General features: G+C 45.8%; 1 protein-coding gene across 1 annotated transcript; it reads right to left on the bottom strand.

The window, feature by feature from the left end:
* Positions 1-644: 644 nt before the first annotated feature.
* Positions 645-20,852, bottom strand: RRM2B (ribonucleotide reductase regulatory TP53 inducible subunit M2B). Its single transcript, XM_064647360.1, has 9 exons — positions 20,720-20,852; positions 15,935-16,090; positions 14,154-14,270; positions 13,079-13,212; positions 11,427-11,521; positions 9,341-9,474; positions 5,228-5,332; positions 3,387-3,500; positions 645-2,897 (listed from the first exon to the last, which is right to left on the bottom strand). Exons 1-9 carry the CDS (start codon positions 20,771-20,773, stop codon positions 2,745-2,747), a joined length of 1,062 nt encoding a protein of 353 aa, XP_064503430.1. The 5' UTR covers positions 20,774-20,852; the 3' UTR covers positions 645-2,744.
* Between the last annotated feature and the right edge of the window lie 41 nt (positions 20,853-20,893).

The raw sequence follows: 20,893 nt of genomic DNA, 5'->3' as shown, positions 1-20,893 counted from the left end.
CATTAGGTTTCTGTCCAAGACCCAGCTCTCCAGGCTCTCTCCCACTAGTGGGAGAGGAAGGGATCTTGTGCCCCTTGTGCCTCTGAAGGAGCCACAAAGGGGCAGCAGGAGCAAGACTTTTGACCTGACAGCCTTGAGGGCACCGATACCAGCAGGTGTGAAGCTCTGACAGCTCAGCCCGAGCTGCCCAGTGCTGGGTGCCTAGCCAGCCCCAGCTCAGGGGGCTGAACCCTACAATGCTGTGCCCAGGCAGTAAGGGTGCCTGCCCCAAGGGCATGATGCCCTTGATATATCAGGGGCCACCCACTCAAAATATATTTTAGCAATCTTTCTTCTTTGAATCTTAGGGACTCCTAGGAGATTTCTCCTTGAGACAAAAAATTTCAGAAAAAAAAAACAAACAAACAAAAAACCAACCAACCAAACAAAAAAACCCAACTCAAAACATCTGTTTTCTCTCTGGACTGCAAACCCCATTCCCAGAAACAAGAAATAGCAAGTCAAGAGCTCTCAAACCACAAGACAATGTATGGAGCACTCATAACTTTCTCCCACAACCCAAAAGGTGTGAATACCGACTGTCACAGCCCAATTCTACTTTTGGATTTCACAAGGAAGCATGAAACTTGTAAATAAAGGCACGGTTCTCTCCATGCTCACATTTTATTGAAACTATACACATATTTTACACACTATTTGAGTGGGAGCTGTTGTACCAGACTTTGGTATCTCATACACATTTACAGAACCTGAGGACATTGCAGTTTCATATTTGAATACTCTCTATACTCTCATCTTAATTAACAACACTCAAAACAAATGCTTTTTAGTACGTTCAGTGACATAACAGGTTCCATTACTCAACAACAGACCCATTTACAATATTTTCTCTTTCTCCCTATCCACACAATATTTCCAAAAGGCGCTTGATTTTCCTCTCTGAGTCCACAGTTCTCTTGCAGCTGCAGGACATTAGTTAGGGACACTGGTTCCATCTTTTTTCTGTATTGCCCAGGCTGCCCTCTGCCCTCCTCCAAGTAGCTTATGTCAAATGATGCAGGCTCCTCTCTACGAAAAAAAAAGCTGTCCCATTTCCACGATCAGTATATCCTCCTGATCTTTTACAGAGACCAAACAGAGTCAGTTTTACTGCTTATTTTTACAGCAGGGACAATTGTTCACTAAGAACTATGCTAAGGCAGTGAACCTGTTTATGAAACTCAGGTACCCAGGGCTATGGCTGATGTGGGCTGACAGGGAAATAACACTTAGACCATCCCATCACCGATAACCCTGGGCTGTCAGCTCACCTCATGCCAGGCCTATCGAAAGCAGCAAAAGATGTTTGCAATGATAAGACTTATAAAAGCTCTCGCACAAAATGCTGAACATTATGAAAAACTCTTGGGTTTAATAAAGCAGAATCCTTTGTCTAGCTTGAGTAAACACTCACTTCACTTTTGAAAAGAAATGAGCGTGTCTATTTGCAGATAAACCATCTACAACTGAATAGTATTCCTTCCACCCCAAGTATCACTGCAGCACATGAGCCATTCTTCAGTTGCTCCATTCTCTGCATGTGTTGTCAAAAAATTACAAACAGCTTTCAGGTACACACTGGAACACACCAAAAAACAAACAACAGTCCTTCGTAAAATACTGCTAATCCATACTACTTCAAGGTTTGTTTTTGAAAGGTTTAATACCTCCTTCTTCTTCTGTGACAATGGCTCCAATGGTTCACATTAAACCCACAACTTGTTTTACCTTCATACATTATTGGTGCTTCCTTACTGCCCAAGCAGTATGTTTGTAGCACCTCAAGGGAAAATCCCTTGGAAGGATATGTCTTCTCACCCCATCAATGCACAAGTGAAACTGAGGTTTCCCCCAGCATGTCAGATGGACAACACCCAGAGGTGGCTGTTCCAGTGTCAGATGCCGATTACAACTCAGGGCAACTACAGACTGCTTAATAAGGCACTTAATCAGTGAAGCAGGGAAAAACAGACTGCACAAGCCAAAGAACTACAGGATGTGGTTTTTCTCCTCTGTTAATAGGTATGCCTTTTCAAGGATCATTCAAAGTCCACTGACTTGCTCATAACAGCTGTAAGACAAATTTTGCATGTATTTGAATTAAACACTTACCAAGAGCCATCACCTTTTCAACCAGAGTAAAACTTTTTTCAGACAAAACCCAGGTTAGAGGGGAGATCAAACTTTATTCCTGGGTTTATAGTTCCGACCTGAGTAATGTCTTCCCCCATTCAATTATTACTTTATCTGCAGCAGGATGAAAGGGAAGAGCTTTTACTCGACCAAATCTATAAACATGAAAATATTTTATTGCAACATTTCTACAGAGTGATACCTCATCTGGTTTTCAGATTAAAATACCATAACATGAGGTAAATATGCAGTTTGCTTTCTTAAAACACTAGCAAAGTCTTAAAAAAGTAGTAGTATCCAGGTAATTTTTAAAGACAGTAATGACAGCAGATGAGTCAGGGGAATCTTAAAAAGGCCATCCTTTTACAAAGCCATATAAATTTTTTAAAAATGATCCCCCTCCTTTTTTTTTTTTTCAAATGACACAGAAAGAAATATATTTACTCCTCTGACAAACAACACGAAAACCCAGAAAAAAAAATCCCAGTAGACTCTGATTCCAGGACATGAAATTAAGTCAACTTCACAGTAGAAAGGGAAACGAGGAGCAGGAAGCAGTCACTATTTATTTATCAAAAATCTGCATCCAGAGTGAAGACATTGTCCATTGTTTCTGCCATAACAGCAAAACGTTGATATTCCGAAACGCGCTTCTCAAAGAAATTTGTTTTTCCTTCCAGAGAAATATTCTCCATGAAATCAAAAGGATTTTCTGCATGAAAGACCTGGGGAAGGAAAAAACTACTACAGTGCTGATTCTGATAAGGAAATAATGCTTTAAAAATAAAAACAAAAAACCAACAAACAAAACAGTCAAATCCCTTCAAACTAGACCATCCCTGCTGCAATATGCTGTCGGATCTATGGACACCTATCTAAGCAAATTCAGTACTGCCACTCCCAGGGGTTTGGTCTGTGGTGAAGTTCACCTGTACAAGTTGCTTGTTATTCTTTGAGGACTCCAGCACTTGAGCACAGCTTACATTTTCCATTACAAACCTGCCAAGCAGCTGAAGAGAAACAATGGCCTAAACTGTTCTTATTCTTTTAAACAGTGAAGCAGATATATTAATACCATGGTTTCGGCTGTCACCCACAGAAAGTCCATGTGCTAAATATGACCTGCTCCCAGGCATGATAAGAGAGTGCTTTGTGGTGACAGCTTTCCTGGGCTGCACTGGCAGGCCAGCATTCGGGGCAATTGCATCTCTTACCTTTGAGAATCCGAGCTCCATTAGTAACCTGTCTGCGACAAATTCAATATATTGCTTCATCAAGGTGCAATTCATTCCAATCAGACCTACAGGTAATGCCTCTGTCAGAAACTCCTAGAAGTTAAAATACAGGTGACATTTAGATAAATGAAATTTAAGAAGAGAAAGGAGAGAAGACAGCTGTGCTTCACAGTAACACAATTTATGATGTCCCAGGCTCCCCAGGCAGTTGTCTTGCATCACTAAATTCAAAAAGTGTCTTCTGTTTTCAGTAGTTGTTTGTATCTTCCTTTATTTTTAGCATGTTGTTCTGGAAAAGGCACAAGGATTTTTATTACTGCCCTCTCATCCGCTTTTCCTCACCCCCCCAGCTTAAGCTTCAGTATAAGCCTAAGCTCTAACTTCAATAACACCTACAGACCATAGTAGTGGGACCAGGAATAGATCCAGAAATCACCAGTTTTCCTTGGCTTCCAGACATTACAGAATGAGAGATCAGAGAAGTAGTGATATACACGTGAGCTGAACCCAGTCATGTATATGTTTAGGCACCTGTTAGTGTTGTTGAGATAAAGCTGGGAAATTTGTCATCATCACAGTAGTTAGATGACAACAGAAAAGAAAGACCAAACTAAAATCCTGCCAAACACTCAGCAGTGCAGAAACTTGTACCTGCGGATGGGTAGCACTTCACATGAAAGAACTCGACATCAGTCTCAGAGGGAGTTAAAACCCAGCATGGTACACACGGCCAGAACAGACCCTGCCTTTTCCCGAGGACAAGCAGAAGAAACAAAGATCCTTAAAGGCCCAAGATAAGCAAACTCTTCTCTAAGAGACAGCTGCAGTTGGACTACATAATTGTAGGTTCCTTCCAATTGTAGGACTACATAATTTGTAGGTTCCTTCCAACTGGAACTATTCTATTCAATATCAAATAAGACACCCTTTCTTCCCCACTGTCATTAGGGAAGAAGCCAGCTACCAGCTTCAGCTTCTCCCAGTTGCCTGACAACTGAATGACAGAATCACAGAATCAATTTGGTTGGAAAAGACCTCTGAGATCACCAAGTCCAACCTATGACCAAACACCACCCTGTCAACTAGACTATGGCACTGAGTGCCCTGTCCAATCTTTCCTTAAACACCTCTTGGGAGAGTGACTCCACCATCTCCCTGAGCAGCCCATTCCAATCACCCTTTCTGCGACGAATTTCTTCTTCCTGTCCAACCTAAACATCCCCTGGCACAGCTAAAGACCATGTCCTCTTGTCCTGTTGCTGGTCACCTGTGAGAACAGACTGACCCCCACCAGGCTACAGCTTCCTTTCAGGCAGTTGTAGAGAGTGATGAGGTCTCCCCTGAGCCTGCTCTTCTCCAGGCTAAACACCCCCAGCTCCCTCAGCCACTCCTCACAGGACTTGTGCTCCAGACCCTTCACCAGCTTTGTTGCCCTTCTCTGGGCCCACTCCAGCACCTCAATGTCCTTCCTGAAGTGACAGACCCAGAACCGGACACAGGTCTTAAAGTGTGGCCTCACCAGTACCAAGTACAGGAGGACAATAACTGCCCTGGTCCTGCTGGCCACAGTATTCCTGATACAAGACAGGATGCCACTGGCATTCTTGGCCAGCTGGGCACACTGCTGGCTCACGTTCAGAAAGTCTCTGACTCTTACTGTTACCATTAAGGAAGACGGAAAGTATAGTATGATGCATCAGGGACTCGGGCCTAAGCCAAGTATTAAATATGGAATCCCAAAAGTTGGAAGAGTAATTTATTTATTTTCACACATCAGATTGGTCCTGCACTGCCCATAATGCTGTCATAGTCAGACTTACCTGCTCAATTTCAACAGCATTAATGATGATCTCACAGACTCGCTCTTCTGACGGTCTGTTCACTAAATAATGGAACATTAGACAAGCAAAATCACAGTGTAGACCCTGAAATAAGAGAACAATGAAAAAAATAAGTCAGTTTTACCCTCTTCTCATAGTTTGCTCTTACCCTGAGGCAGCCTCATTTGGATTGAAGCTTCCTAGCCTCCTGCTTCTTTGACAGTCTTGTTGTTATCACATGTAGTGCATATTTTCAGTTTACAATTAAGTAACATCTCAAATCCAATACATGCCACCTACACCAAAATAATGCTCAGCATACATGTTTCTCAGGTAAAATTTTTTTGAGGGCTGCTCTCTGAGGGATCCTACAGAGAGCCTTGCTAGGTCTCTGCCTCCCATAAGAGATGATTTTGCAGAAAGACTCCTACATCAAGACCTGCACAACTACCTGCAAGTTAAAATAGACTGTTTACCTACTCTTCGCTTCAAAATACTTGGTTTAAGTTCTTTCAGTATCATTTCTTCCCTTGATTCTCCTAACAGTATTTTAAGAAAGAAAAATTCAGATTAGAGTCACCAAATCCAAGACTAACAAATCATCTCTGCCCCAACTAATCCCACCTTCACGTTTCACTCAGTTATTCTGCACAGAGCCTCATAAACTGTGCTCTTTTCCAGGATTTCCAGAAAAGCCTCTAGCCAAGATAAGATAACATTAGGAGATAAGCAATCCCTCACAATACCAGACAGCTACTCCAAGAGGTGCCTTGGTTGCTATTTGACTTGCATGGCTACAGCTTGAGCCTCTGGCTTCAGCCACATCCACCACTGCCAGACTAAAGGAGCACTGTGCTACTGCCTTTCCTCTCAACAGCAAGGTGGTCATTACAGCCAATAAGCACCATGATGGCACATCCGGAGTGAAAACCAGTCAGAAGGATTTGGCAGACTATGGGCTACGAGACAATCCAGTACTACCATTAACAAGGGTCAAAACAAACCAAGAAGTAAAATATTTTTGGAAAGGCTATAAAACCCTTGTGATTCAGGTCATGAAACAGTCCTGAAATACCACAATTTGGGAAATATCCTGCCTCTAGGGACAGCCTTAGCTGCCTGCTGCTGTCATGTCCAGGGCAACATCACTAGCAGGATGCAGGATATGCCTGGCTTCTCCAATGAACCAGTGTGCTCTTCTGACTGGTGCTCCCACCAGCTTTGCACCTTTCAGAATCAGAGATGCATCAGCTCAAGAACAGCCTGGGAACAGAGCCTCCAGCTCAAAAAACATACTGAGTGTTAATCATTTATCTGTTCAGGTGCATCAAAAAACAGTTTGTGCAGCTTTCCACTGTGGATTCTTTTTACTGTTATTGCTTTTGTAACAGCATTTCCTGGTTTTCAGCGCAGGTGCTGTGTGCACCAAGCCTTGCCCTTCATAACAGCACTGCAGTTGGAATTATGCCAGCAGAGCCCAAGAAAAATTCAGTCTTTTGGTGCTCAACTCTGCAGAGAAGCACAGTTACACTCGTTCACCTGTAAGTGATCCTTCTAACAAACAAGTCTTTCCTCACTCAAATGGATCAGTTCATAATAACTCAAGGAAGGTCAAGGTTGGAGAACTGTTTGGTTTTACTTACTGATCATATCACTTTCTTCAAGTGTCTTTTAAAGACATACTGTAAGATGTCTCAAATCAGTTTATCTAACCCATGAAAATTACTTCCATTAGGATAAAGCTCTTTACTCTTTTAGACCAACTCTTTTAAGTTACAACCACTAGCATGCTTATACTGCATACAGAACCGGTCTTTCCACTTTTTCAGTGCTGACAGCAATGTAAGTAGTGTGGTGCACAAGCCTCAACCACAAGCAACAGCTGCCAACTGGCAGGAAGCAGAGAAAGAAAGGGGCACTTGTCAGCACACGGCTTGCCATGTTTGGTGTGATCACACGCAGCCCCTCAGACCCCTCACATCTTAAGCTAAGAAGCGCTCCCCTCTAAGGCAGATCTGTAGCTGCCCCTTCCCAGGAGATTCTATTGCTGTGCAGCAACACAAGAACATGGAGAGGGTCAGTATCTGCTGCTTCTGCAGCGACCTGCCACAGCTGGCCTAGCGACAGAGGCAGGCGGCTGTCTGCAACCGTCGGAACCCACAACTAGGAGCAAGTGGGGAGTGGTACAAGGAGACCATTTGAACTTGCCTGAAGGCTCAGAGTCACACACTAGCCAGGTTCTTGCTTCAGCCAGCACCCACTACAGTTGGGGACCATGCAATTCCACCCCAGTCCTTGAGCAGCCAGGCCTTTGCCTCCCTTCACAGTAGAGGAAAACAAACATCCCCTTCAATCTAAAAAGTTCACCTTTTTGATAATACTATATGCATTAGTGTGCTGGGTTTGGCTGTGATAGAGTTTGTTTTTATTCACAGTGGCTGGTATGTATCTCTAAGATAATACAGAGATGCTTTTGTTATTGCTGAGCAGTGCTTACAGAGCCAAGGCCTTTTCTGCTTTCTGTACTGCCACACTAGTAAGGACGTTGGGGGTGAATGGGAGGTTGGAAGGAGACACAGCTGGGACAGGTGACCCAAACTGACCAAAGGGATATTCCATACCATGTGACATCATACTCAGTATACAAAGTGGGTGGAAAAAGGAAGAAGGGGGAGCAGGGGGACATCTGGAGTGATGGCGTTAGTCCTCCGATGTGTAACCGTTACATGTGAGGGGACCCTGCTCTCCTGGAGGTGCCTGAACACCTGCCTGCCCATGGGAAAAAGGGAATTAATTCCTTGTTTTGCTTTCCTTGTGTGCACAGCTTTTGCTTTCCCTGTTAAACTCTATTCATCTCAACCCACAAGTTTTCCAGCTTTTACCCTTCTGATTCTCTCCCCGATCTTAACAGTGGGGGAAGGGAGTGATGGATGGCCAGGCCAAAAAAGTGGTGGTGAATGGAGTTAAACCCAGCTGGTGGCCAGTAACAGGTGGTATTCCCCAGGGCACAGTTATGTTATGTTATATATGCTATATATATGTTACTGGCCCCAATGGCCAGTCCTGTTTAACATCTTTATCCATAATCTGGTAAAGGGGATCGAGTGCACCCTCAGTCAGTTTGCAGAAGACACCAAGTTTGGTGGGAGTGTTGATCTGCTGGAGGGTAGGAAGGCAGAGGGATATGGACAGGCTGAATCAATGGACTGAGAACAACTGCATGAGGATCAATAAGGCCAAGTGCTGGGTCCTGCACTTGGGTCACAACAAGCCCATGCAATGCTACAGACTTGGGGAACAGTGGCTGGAAAGCGGCCTGGTGGAAAAGGACCTGGGGGTGCTGCTTCAGAGTGGCTGAACAGGAAGCAGCAGAGTGCCCAGCTGACCAAGAAGGCCAATGGCATCCTGGCCTGTGTCAGAAACAGTGTGGCCAGCAGGACCAGGCAGTGATTGTCCCCCTGTACTCAGCACTGGTGAGGCTGTACATTGAATCCTGTGCTCAGTTTTGGGCCTCTCACTTCAAGGAGGACATTGAGGTGCTGGAGCATGTCCAGGGAAAGGCAACAAATCTGGTGAAGGGTCTGGAGCAAAAGTTTGATGAGGAGTGGCTGAGGGAGCTGGGGGTGTTCAGCCTGGAGAAAAGGAGGCTCAGGGGTGACCTTATTGCTCTCTACAACTACCTGAAAGGAGGTTGTAGCCAGGTGAGGGTCAGCCTCTCCTCCCAGGTAACAAGCAACAGAACAAGAGGAAATGGCCCCAAGTTCCATCAGACAGGGTGTTAGATCAAAACAACTTCATGGAAATTGCTGTCAAGAATTGGAACAGGCTGTCCAGGGAAGTGGTTGAGTCACCATCCCTGGAGGTATTTAAAAGACATGTGGATGTGGCACTTAGGGACATGGTTTAGAGGTGAACTTGGCAGTGTTAACAGTTGGACTCAGCAATCTTAGAGGTTTTTTCCAACCTAAATGATTTTATGATTCTATAATCATAGCTAGAAGTCTGCTTCTTTCCCCTTTCTCTGTCAACACTATGCATTCTTCATGAATATAATCCTGCCCTTCCCCTGGAAACTCACTTTTCCCAAACAGTATGTAGGACATGCCACATTACCTCATCTCTGCTAATAAGTTCATTGGAGAAAGTCAGTCCAGGCATCAGGCCCCTCTTCTTCAGCCAAAATATAGCAGCAAAGGAACCCGAGAAGAAGATACCTTCCACTGCAGCAAAGGCAACCACTCTCTCACCTGTTTAACATAACACATTTTTTGTTAGACACAAATCACTGTATTGCTCATCAGCAAGATACACCCTCAGACAGACTAATGCCAGAGAGGAACAATCCCCTTTGCAGCACTAGGTGCTGTTTTTGAGCACATCCTTCAGTAGATCCCGAGGCATACAGGGTCTACAAACCCAACAGGACTCAACCACAGGCAACCCCAGCAGAAGTGAAGAACGAGGGCACCCACTGAAACTGCTGCAGGTCAGAAGTGAAAGAACATAATTGTGGCCAAGACATTAATACTCCATTATCTCTTTCTCCTAAAAGGCAGGAAAACGGCTGTGTAACTGACAGACAAACTGAGACAAGACCCAATCTCCTATAAATTAAACAAAAAACCTTACACCTTCTGCTTGTTGAGAATCTAGATAAAACCATATTCTTACAAGAGCAGAAGACAGAACATAATTCATCAAGACACAAAAAACTATTTATGTTATCCCACCTTTCATCCAAGGAAAGCATAGCATTATTGGTTCCAGTTCTCCCTGTTCTCTACAGGTGTGTGTTTCTTCAGACTACAAGACCATCTGACTGCTTAAAGACACACCATTCCATGTACACTACTTTAAAAAACTTCACAAGATCCTTGGGTATATTCTAACATGAAGGGCTTTTGCACTAAGTGCTGGTGCCTTTTCCCAGTGAGAACTGCACAGAATTTTGTTTAAAAAAGAAAATAACTGCAAAATAGCCAGACATCCCACTTCCTCTCTGAGATACATATGCCAACTACTGGCTCATCTGAAGAAAGTTAGGAAAAAAGCATGGAGAGCAACACAAAAGTATCAAAGAAGTTATTACGGAAAGAATTTTTCTGGCAACACTAAAAATCTCCCAGTTTACTTCTATAGAGAAGTGGAGAAAGGCTGCTCATACAATACAGTTTAATGACACACGAGACTGAGTATGAGTGTGGATGAAATGCACAAAGTTTGGGGGCAGGGAGCAGGGGGAGTGTAGTTTTTTGAGTTAGGGAATGTTCTGATTCCTGGCACACCCCACACTGCTGGGAGCCAAATGAAGGAGATGATGAAGGGGCTCCACACACAGCAAGCAAAGCCAGACTGGAGAAGGAGTGGGACACTCCAGGACAGGACAGTGTACAGCAACAAAAAAGAACCCCACTCAAGGAACAGTGTGAACAGATGCTGCAAAAGAATGATATTCAGATTTGTTTTGCTTGTCAGGCTGAATCTCTCCATCTCCTATACTTTCTTGAAATATAGAGGATGTTTGGTTTAAAAAATTCACCAGTCCACCCATTATGCATTTCAGCTACAGCCCGCCCTTCAGAGTTGACCTTGTAAGCTGAATGCAGAACACTGGAAAGGATGCCCTGTATTGTGCTGATGGAAGCTGAGCCAGTGTCACAGCTCTGAAATGAGATACAAAAATTAGAAACCTGGTTCCAATAGCAAACCAGAAACACCAGCGACAGATGGTTCTTCAGTCTTTTTGTCCAGCCTCAGTTACAAAAAAAACCCCATGGATTTGTCTATGTGGAATGAACACAGAAAACAGAAAATGCCTGGACTTCAGCTGCCCAGTTCTGAACACCGGAGTACAAAATTGGAGCCAAGTGGAAGAAATAATCAAAACTAAAAAATAAGGTCTACAAGGAAAAACTGAAGAAACCAGGGTTGTTTGGTACAAAGAAAAAAAAAAAGACAGAGAATTCCATAAGCATTTTTCATAACACAATTTCAGGGGGTACTGCCACTACTATATTTCATTAGCTGAAGATAAAAACATACATGATCACCAGAAGTTCCTTCTAGTTCTTTAGTTAAACCAGAGACCCAGAAACCACTACATCTGTGGAGAACTTCATTTCATGTTCCAAGGGTGCAGCTTACTCACAGAGGATTAGTTTGCAACACAACGGAAAAAAGTTTTTAAGAAGCTACACACCAAAAGTGGATTCTCGGTCTTCAATCCACTTCAGAGCCCAGTCTGCTTTCTTCTTGATACAGGGCATTGTTTCAATAGCATTAAATAAGAAATCCCTACAGAAGAAAATAGAGGCAAAACATCAAAACAGTGGTTTATGCAAATCTGCCCTGGTTGTCCCTTCTGGCTCAACCAGACAGAGGATCCCATTATGCAAGGCTCTGAACTAACCCAAGTTAAGAGATTATTCCCACCCCAAAGGAGTGATGATCTGCCCTGTATTTGGCTAGGATAGAGTTAATTTTCTTCCTAGTTGCTGGTACAGTGCTCTGTTTTGGATTTAGGATGAGAATAATGTTGATAACACACTGATGTTTTAGTTGTTGCTAAGCAGTGTTTACACTAAGTCAAGGACTTTACAGCTTCCAACACCACCCCACCAGCAAGTAGGCTGGGGGGCATAAGAAGCTGGGCAGGGACACAGACAGGACAGCTGACCCCAACTGGCCAGAGGGATATTCCAAACCATATGATGTCAAGCTCAGAACATGAACTAAGAGGAAAGCTGGCTGGGAGCTGCTGTTTGGGAACTGGCTGGGTATTAGTCGGCAGGTGATGGACAACTGCATTGTGCATCACTTGTTTTGTACATTATTATTATTTTACTTTTCTGTCCTATTGAACTGCCTTTATCTCAAACCACGAATTCTAGCTTTTCTCTCAATTCTCTCCCCATACCACCGGGTGAGGGCAGGCAGTGTGGTGATTAGCTGTGTGGTGTTTAGCTGCCTGACAGGTTAAATCACGACATGATCTCTGACAGCAAGGGCAGAGAGAGGCAGATGTGCAGAAAGCAACAAACCCAAGGGCTCAGAGGAGGCGAGATGCAGAGAGGGGAAGGGAACTCAAACCCATCCCAGGAGTGCTCACCCACCATACCACACTGCCTCTCAGACTTGAAGCCAGTCACTTCAAGCCTACCCACTGAGCAAAACCTCATTTTGCCCAGCTTAACAAAAGGAACTGGATTCCCACACACAGAGAGTCTGTTCCCACGATGAAGGGAAACTTTACAGTTCTCCCACGGTCACCACACAGGATGCCACCATGGAAAACCAAGCTCTGGCTGACCATCACCATGGTGGAGTCTCTGAGGGAAAGTGCTACTTTTCAAATGTATTACTGTTTGGACTAGCAAGTTCTTCAGACAACAAAGGTGATTGGGCTCTCCAAAGAACCCAATCCTTCAAAAATAAGCAATGTCACAAGAATGCAATATATTGATCACAGTATATTACAAACACCAGCTGAATCATAAGCACTCAATTTCCTCAGGCTAATCCTTTGCTGATATGAGAGCAAGAACCACAGCAGCATAATAACCATTAGGAGTTTGTCTAACTTTTAACAACATTTCACAGAGTCCGCAATTCTTGCAAAGATTTATACAAATATTAACTAACCTTGTGACACTCTCACATAAGTCTTTTGGTCAGTAATTCTCCTTTATATTTTGGGGGTCAGGTATGCAGGCCTTGAAAACTTTAAGGAACCTTCCCCAACTCCCCCAGTAAGTCAGTATGAAACAGGAGACAGATGTTGCTGCCCAAATACGGTGCCACTGGCCTAAGTGACAGATTTCCCATGGGTCTGTAACACATCCAGAGGTTTACCTTTTCTTGGGATCTTTGATGTAGGTGTCTATGAGCAAGCTGTACATCTCTGAGTGAACATTCTCAATGAGAATCTGAAAGCCATAGAAACAACGAGCTTCTGGGATCTGCACCTCCTGACTAAAGCGTGCCACCTATCAAAACCAGAAACATGACAATGAGTACAGTAAAACAGTCCTGCGTGACACTACTCTGAGCTTAAGGAGAGACAAAAGATCTCTGCCACAAAGACAAGATGGGAGCAGTTCAGTCCTACTTTGTTCAGAGGTATGTCAATAGCACAGGTGTAGTGCAGAGGAAAATAAAGCAAGCTAGCTAGAAGTAAATACATCTCTTACATGTATTGGATAGAAAGCTGAAGCATGAGAGCATACATATACAGGAGTAGAACAGCAAAATATTGCAATGCTAAACATTTCATACTGAACAAAGCCTCAGACTTTTTGTTGGTCTTTAAAAAAATAAACAATATGACATAAGACATGTTCGTGCAATATGTGCACGTATATTCTACACATTATAAACATCCGAGATTTAAACTGGGCATTTGCAGACAGATACCACTGCTAACCTGTGGTGAGATATTCTCCAGCCCAGAACAGACTGCAGCAGAAAGATTTCCCCACCTTTCTAACAGCACTCACCTGCAGCCCTGAAAGGTCCTAGGATGCCATTCAGTGAGAGCAAAATGGATTTTACCAAAATGGGCCGTACAGATCATGGTACAGCCATGGTCTGTATTCACTACTTCCCATTTAACATCAGTACAGGAAGAAATGTGGGGTTCTATTAAGTCATTCAGAAATGTGCATCAACACAGACAAGCAGGGGCTGAACTTAAAAACAGTACCCAGAGTAATGTGATTTGGAGTCCTGATGACCCCAGTTGACTCAATTTAAATCAAATACTACTCCCAGAAGAACAAGCTGCTTGTTCCCCTTGGCAAAGGTGATGTGGAAAGGAAAAAAAGTACACATCTAATAAAGCTATGCATTAATGTGAGAAAGCTAAAATGAAAAGTCAATTTGCCAATAAAATGAGTAAGCATTCAATCCCTCTGTAAATCTTTCTCACCAGGTTTTCATTTACAATTCCATCACTGGCTGCAAAAAATGCCAGAACATGAGAGATAAAGTATTTTTCATCTGCTTTGAGCTTGTTCCAGTGAGGAAGGTCCTTTGACAAATCAACCTAATGAAAAAAAAAAAGAAAAACATTATTGGACTTCTGAGTTTGTCATTCTGTAAGAACAGAAGTAGCCCAGTCAAATGACCGAGGCAGAGTTTTGGCATTTGCTCTCAAATCTTTACATGCAGAGAATTTAAATACATGTGACTGTAAAAGACAACAGACACACTGAAGTACTGCTGTCTCTCTCTGCAACAGTAATATCATGTGCTTGTTTCACAGCTTGTACTTTTGTAACATGGAATAAAAATCAGTGCCTATTAAATAAATAAGTCAGATTTTGAAAAATATTACTATCTTTTTGTCATGAATATGAACATGCACCAATAAGCAGAGCTCACTCTGAGGCATTTAAACTTTACTTGAAATAAATGCTGATACTCCAAGCAAGCTATACCCAAGTGTGCCAAAAGATGGCCTGAGGGGACTTTTGCCTTTGGCAGGTGTTCAGCCTCCATCCTGTTGAAGAACGGCATGGAGCAAATGCTGTGCAACTGCTCTTGTCTACCAGACCAAACTCTAGACATAGCAGAAAACCACAGCTTCCTTCCCATGGGCCTTTTTTGTTTGTTTGTTTGTTTGAGGGATTTCTGAACCACAGGAACAGTTAAGTAGGGCCAGGTGTGAAAAATACAGAGGCCTAAAAACTTATATATATATGTACACATGTGTGAATATAAACATGTACACTTATAAATGTGTCTAAAAACACATACAAACCAGTTTTACAGTTAACTTTCCAGTTTGTTTGGAAATGCACTCACATATGGTAGGACAGTGTAAGAAGAAACCAGTAACATAGTAAAAGGGAAATGCTGACGAGGCAGGAGTTCAAATGCCTTTTCTATAATGCTTTAAATCAACGTTTGCTGCAACAGGGCAGCAAGCCTTCCAGGCAGGCAATGGAATAGTACCTCTATGAACCACTGCTCCTCATCATCCCAGGACACTTTCTGGTCTATTTAGAGCCTTTCACTTCACTTCTCTGCAGTTGCAGATCACTGCTCACAAACGAGCAAAGGCTGCATAAGCTTAGAGTTGGAACAAGCAGCTCCCCTTGCAGATAATCTCTCCAAAGCAAAGCAGTGTTCAGAAGTCTCCACTGCTGCAAGGACAGCAAACCAAGTACTGCTCAGGTCTGGCTAACCAGCAGCCTCAGGGAAGAACTTACAGCTGGCATTGTAACACAGGGCAAGCATCTCACCAGAACAATCAGGAGTCACTTAGAAGCATTTTTAGCAAGTGTTTCTGATTAACACAATCTTTCTGGAAATTAGGTGCCTACCATTAAAAACCAGAATTCACCTGAAATCGCCCAGAACATCTTACAGGGCAAGCAGTTAGTTGCAGGCTCAGACATCACAGCAGGGTAGGAGCTATGTGACCACAGTTCAGAGCCATCCAGCTTAGGGTCACGCTATAACCAGAGGAGCAACCCAGGATACAACTCCACCTCATCTTAAACCAAACACCTAAATCAGCTCTGCTGAACTGCCCTGTGGAAGCAGCTTGCTTTCCACTGTCCATGAAGGGAGTTCTGTTTTGGTGCTGGCATCCCATTAACTCCAATCCTTACAACACAGGAGCCAGTGGCAGAGCTGGGAAAGGAGCACCAGGACACCAGTGGTCTGAGTGCCTTGTGCCAACCCACTGGCCCCAGGGCTCACCTCTTCTGCTGTCCAAAAGGAGGCCTGAGCCTGCTTATACATCTTCCATATGTCTGGGTACTGGATGGGGAAGATGACAAAGCGGCGGTGATTCTTCCTGAGAAGAGGCTCCTCATCAAGGTCCGAGCCATTTTCAGCAGCACTCGGTGGGGAGCTCTGAAAATAAAGCACAGTTCTGGTTAACGTTACCATGACCTATTCCTCTTCTTCCCCACATCCCAAAGGTGTGGCTCAAAGGCCACCCGTGTCACACAGACACTCACCTGCCCTGTCCCTGGGGTACCTGCCCCCTTGCCCTCCATCTGTGCTCCTGGGGCAGCAGCACTGCCTGTCCACCGGCTCTTTCCAGCACAGCTCACACCAAACACCCTCTCCCAGCTGTGCCTGTGCCAGGAAGTGCCTGACACCTGTGTGCCAAAGACAAAGCCTTTCTGCAACACGAGGAGGAAATCTGCCCTGGGAGACAACATCAGCTGCAGTGGTACTCACACATGTGTGAGGTCACCCCTCAGAGCTGCAGCCCACAGCCAGCACAGCTCCACCAGGCTCATCGCCCAGGGTACCCCAGAGACATCTGCTTTACGCTGAGCCACTGGGGCCTGGATGAACTTGCTTAAAAATGCCATGAGATCACAGAAACTAATGCCAACTGATAGAGGACAGCCCTGTGCCACGGCGAGTCTCAGCACGGAGGTTGGTGTATGCAACCCTGTAGTGTGCAGAGGGCAGCCCGCACACCACTGTAGGCTGCTCTGGAGGCTCTCCCTCAAGGGCCAATATGCAGCTATGTGACTCTCTTTCCAACAGCCAGTAGCAGGAAAACCTCTGCCTGGAGTCACTCATCTCCACCCTGATCCTTCTGTGGGCTCCCAGAGAACACATGAGCACAGCTCTTCCTCAGAGAGCTCCCAGCCTGGCCAAAGTGGGGACAGATGACATTTAGGAGGCAGGCCAGTGAAAGGCAGCACAGAGAGGGCACTCTATGAGCAGGGCCTTCACCTCACCTCCAGCTGAGGACATCTACTGCCAGGACCAATTCCAGGCAGCATTCTACCAGGCACATCAGCAAGCGCCTACTGAAGACAACAACTGTGAAGAGCTGTCAGGACAGCATATGCAACCTCTCCAGAAGGGCTGGTGACTGATCAGAAGTTTAGCCAGTAGGATGCCTTTCAGGGTCAGTTCCAAGATCCCACTGACACTGCTGTAGAGGATAACCAACCACAGGCAGTATATGAAGTATTACACATAATACAGCAGGAGGAGGTGCCAAAGTCCTTTTCCTACCCATCTGCTTGTAACAACTCACATAATAAAAAGTAATCCTGTAGTTCAACTTGGAAAATACTCTACTTACATTTTTTTTATTTACATAGCTACTTACATTTTAAGAAAACAAATAAAACCCAAACACACATTGCAAAACTGGCATAGGCACCATAGATTCCCAAAGAAAACATATCAGGAAGCATATTCTGGGTTACAATTTTACCACTTTATTATATTTTTAAGTATTATTCAACTACATGAGACGAATTTCCCAGCATCATCTTGCCAAGTCTCTGCTGAAGACCATGAGAGTGCAAGACCTTTTGTATTTCCCAGGACACAGAGATGATTTCAGTAACCCACTGGAAGAATTTGGGCTCAGCAGGGATGGCACCTTGTCTTAGCACACACCTTCTCAGGGCCTGCCAGGCAGCCAACATCTCAATCTGCTTCTGCATCTATCATCATCCTTAAAAATGGAAATGCTGCAAAAGTCTTCCTTGTTAGCCCAGCCACTGCTGGCTCATAGACAGCAGTGGTCAACCAGGACCCCCAGACCTTCCTCCACAGTGGCCCCAGCCTGTACTGGTGAAGGGGGTTATTCCTCCCCAGGTGCAGGACCCAGCGCTTGCCTTCGTTGAATTTCAGACAGTTCTGCTCTGCCCATCTCTCCAGCCTGTCGAAGTCCTTCTGAAGGACTGCACAGCCCTCTGGGGTGTCAGCCACTCCTCTCAGTCATGTGATGTCAATGAACTTGCTGGGGAGGCACCTGCCCCTTCATGCAAGTCATTGATGAATAAGTCAAACAATACCGGGCCCAGTATCAACCCTTGGGAGACACTACTAATTATAGGCCTCCAACCCTGTGCCACTGATCACAACCCTTCAAGTTCTGCCATTCAGCCAGTGCTCAATGGCACCTCACTATCCACTCATCCAGCTCACGCTTCCTGAGCTTGTCTATGAGGATATCACGGGAGACACTGTCAAAAGCCTCAGTGAAGTCTAGGCAGACAAAATCCAACGCTCTCTTGTCTATACAGCCACTTGTCCCATCATAGAAAGCATTCAGGTTGGTTAAGCTTGATTTCCATTTGGTGAATTCCCGCTGATTGCTCATGGTAACTGTTTTCCGCGTGCTTAGAGGTGACCTGAAGATTCCATCACCTTTCCAGGGATTCAGATCAGGCTGACTGGCCTGTAGTTTTACAAACTGTATAAAAAAATTTTTTTAATTACATGGTTTTGGTTGTTTTGGGCTTTTAATTTTGAAAAAGGACGGATCAGCCACAGAAACTACACCATACTGAAACCTCCCACTCAACCTACATCTGACCTCCACTATCCCCTTCCGGGGTGGAGAGGAGTTTCACAGGCAGATTCCAAGTTGGCAGGCTGCTAGTTACAGGACAGTCCCATCTCTCTCCATTTTGGTTTCCATTCCTCTCAGCAAAAGTTTTACCAGAGTAATACTCATTACCTAGCCTGTTTGTTAACACAGGCATGTACCAACATGTCTTTGCACAACTCAGCTAAAAATTCACGGAAGATCTTCTCTAACTCGATTTCAGATGCATTGCACATTCTGGTCACTGCTGGGAATTCTGAGCAGCCACCACCTCGTGCTGAAGGAGCACAATGGTTTCCCAGCCCTGCCTTCCTGGCTCCACAGGGCACTGGCAGGGGTTTGAGGAGCAGGAGAAAGTAATAGTCACTAGGTCAACACTGCCCTCAATCTGCACCCCAGATCTTTTACTTAATCCTATGATGGCACATAAACAGTCAACACTTACCACAGTAACAAAGGGCATCCAGGTGTGCTTCACCCTGTTCAGGCAATGTGACTCAAACACATAAAAGAGCTGAAGCTGGTGGGCACAGGCCAACCCACGCTCTATCAGGATCAGCCACAGCACATTGCTCAGGACCACATCCAGATGAGGTTTCACTATCTCCCCCTTCAGAATAAACAACTCTTTTCTTACATGGAAATGGAACCTCCTGTGTTTCAGTGTGTGACCAATGCCCCTAGTCCCATCATGGGACACCACTGAGAAGCACCTGGCTCTATTTCCTTTATTCCCTCCATCAGCTATTTACACACTCACAAGAGCCTCTGGAGTCTTTTCTTCTCCAGGCTGAACAGACCAAACACTCACAGACTCTCTTCATATGATAGATGTTGCAGTCTCTTTATCATCAGCTCTTTGCTGGACACACTCCAATACGTCATATCCCACTTATTCTGCAACTGCTAGAAACAAACTCTTCCACTGATGACAATAAAGCAAATGGACAACAAAGACTGCTTAGTGGTACCAAAATTTCTTCCATTAATTTCAGAATCAGCAAACTAGGAAATAATTAACATATTTACAAACATACAACCATCACCCCACAGCAAGAGCTGTTGGGCTACATGTGCAAGTATCACAGTTACATGCTGCGTATCAGCTGTAGCCAGGGAAAAAGCTAAAGGTGCTGGCAGAGCCAGCACTGTGATGTGGCACATACTATGAACCCTAGTAAGAGGCTGCACATGCATCCCATGAGCTCCCAAAGCATTCAGGCTAGCTGTAGGCAGTGCAAGCCATGCTAGCAGGGAGACTGGGAAGACCACCAGCATTCCTGGGAGAGATGGCTTGCGCTGTACAGCCTCTGAGGAGCACAACACCCGCTGGTTCCACACATCCAAGGGCATGCACAGGACTGACTGCCATGTGCCTCTCCACTGTGGGTACAGTATGTCATTGTTCAGGGGGAAACATTAAGGGGCTTCTTAGGCTTGTATTTAACATGGCACACCTGTTTTTGGAAATGAGTACTGATGAGACACAAGGGTTTCAGAAGACCACACGGTTTCCCTTGACCCTCGCACACCCCGGCCCGGCTTAGCACGGTTATACTGGGAAGACACCAGAATGGAGCTGAGACACCTCCCAGGGGCAGACCGTCCTGGTACCCAGGGCCTGGGAAGCCAGGTCCGCCACCAACATCCACACTGCCGCCGTGGCAGCTCAGGGCAGAGGGGGCGAGCTCTGCCTTCCCGGCTCCCGGCAGGCGCAGCTCTGCAAGCCCAGACGCTCCGGGGCGGCGGGACCGGCGCTGCCCCGTCCTGTGCCGAGAAATCCGTGGGCTCCCGGGGCAGGTCCGCATCCCCCGCAGGTGCTGCCAGCGCTCCCTGCTCCCGATCCCGGCTAGCGGTCCGCATCCCCCGCAGGCGCCGCCAGCGAGGTGCCCGAAGGCTCCGGCCCTGCCGAGCCCGGGCGGGACAAGGGCGCGGGGGCGGCCCCGTGCCCCTTTCAGGGCTGTCCGTGCCAGCAGATCGCCGAGGTGGGCGGGGGTGCCCTGGGTCCCCCCGGGGCGGCCCGGCCCGGCCTTCCCCTGCGGGAGGCAGCGCAGCGCCCGGCGGTGCGGGAGGCCGCGGGCTCGGCCAGGCCGGGCCGGGCGGCGCTGCCGCCGCTCCCGGAGCCCCCGCCCGCCCGCGGCCCCGCTCACGGCCCGGCCCGGCCTTACCTGCTCCGGCCCCGCCGGTTCCCGCAGCGCCGCCGGCCCTCGGCACTCGCCCATGGCCGGCGGGACTGCACCACAAGGGGCGGTGGAAGGGGAATGGCCGCGGCCGCTCCGCCCCCGGGGACGGCTCGGTAACTGCGTAACACACAGGCAGCTTGTCAAGGGCCTGTGAGCGTG

This window comes from Pseudopipra pipra, chromosome 1 (genome assembly GCF_036250125.1).
Source record: "Pseudopipra pipra isolate bDixPip1 chromosome 1, bDixPip1.hap1, whole genome shotgun sequence".
Classification (NCBI taxonomy): Eukaryota; Metazoa; Chordata; class Aves; order Passeriformes; family Pipridae; genus Pseudopipra; species Pseudopipra pipra.
Note: the sequence above shows the minus strand (reverse complement) of the source record. Positions and strands in the feature narration are given on the sequence as shown.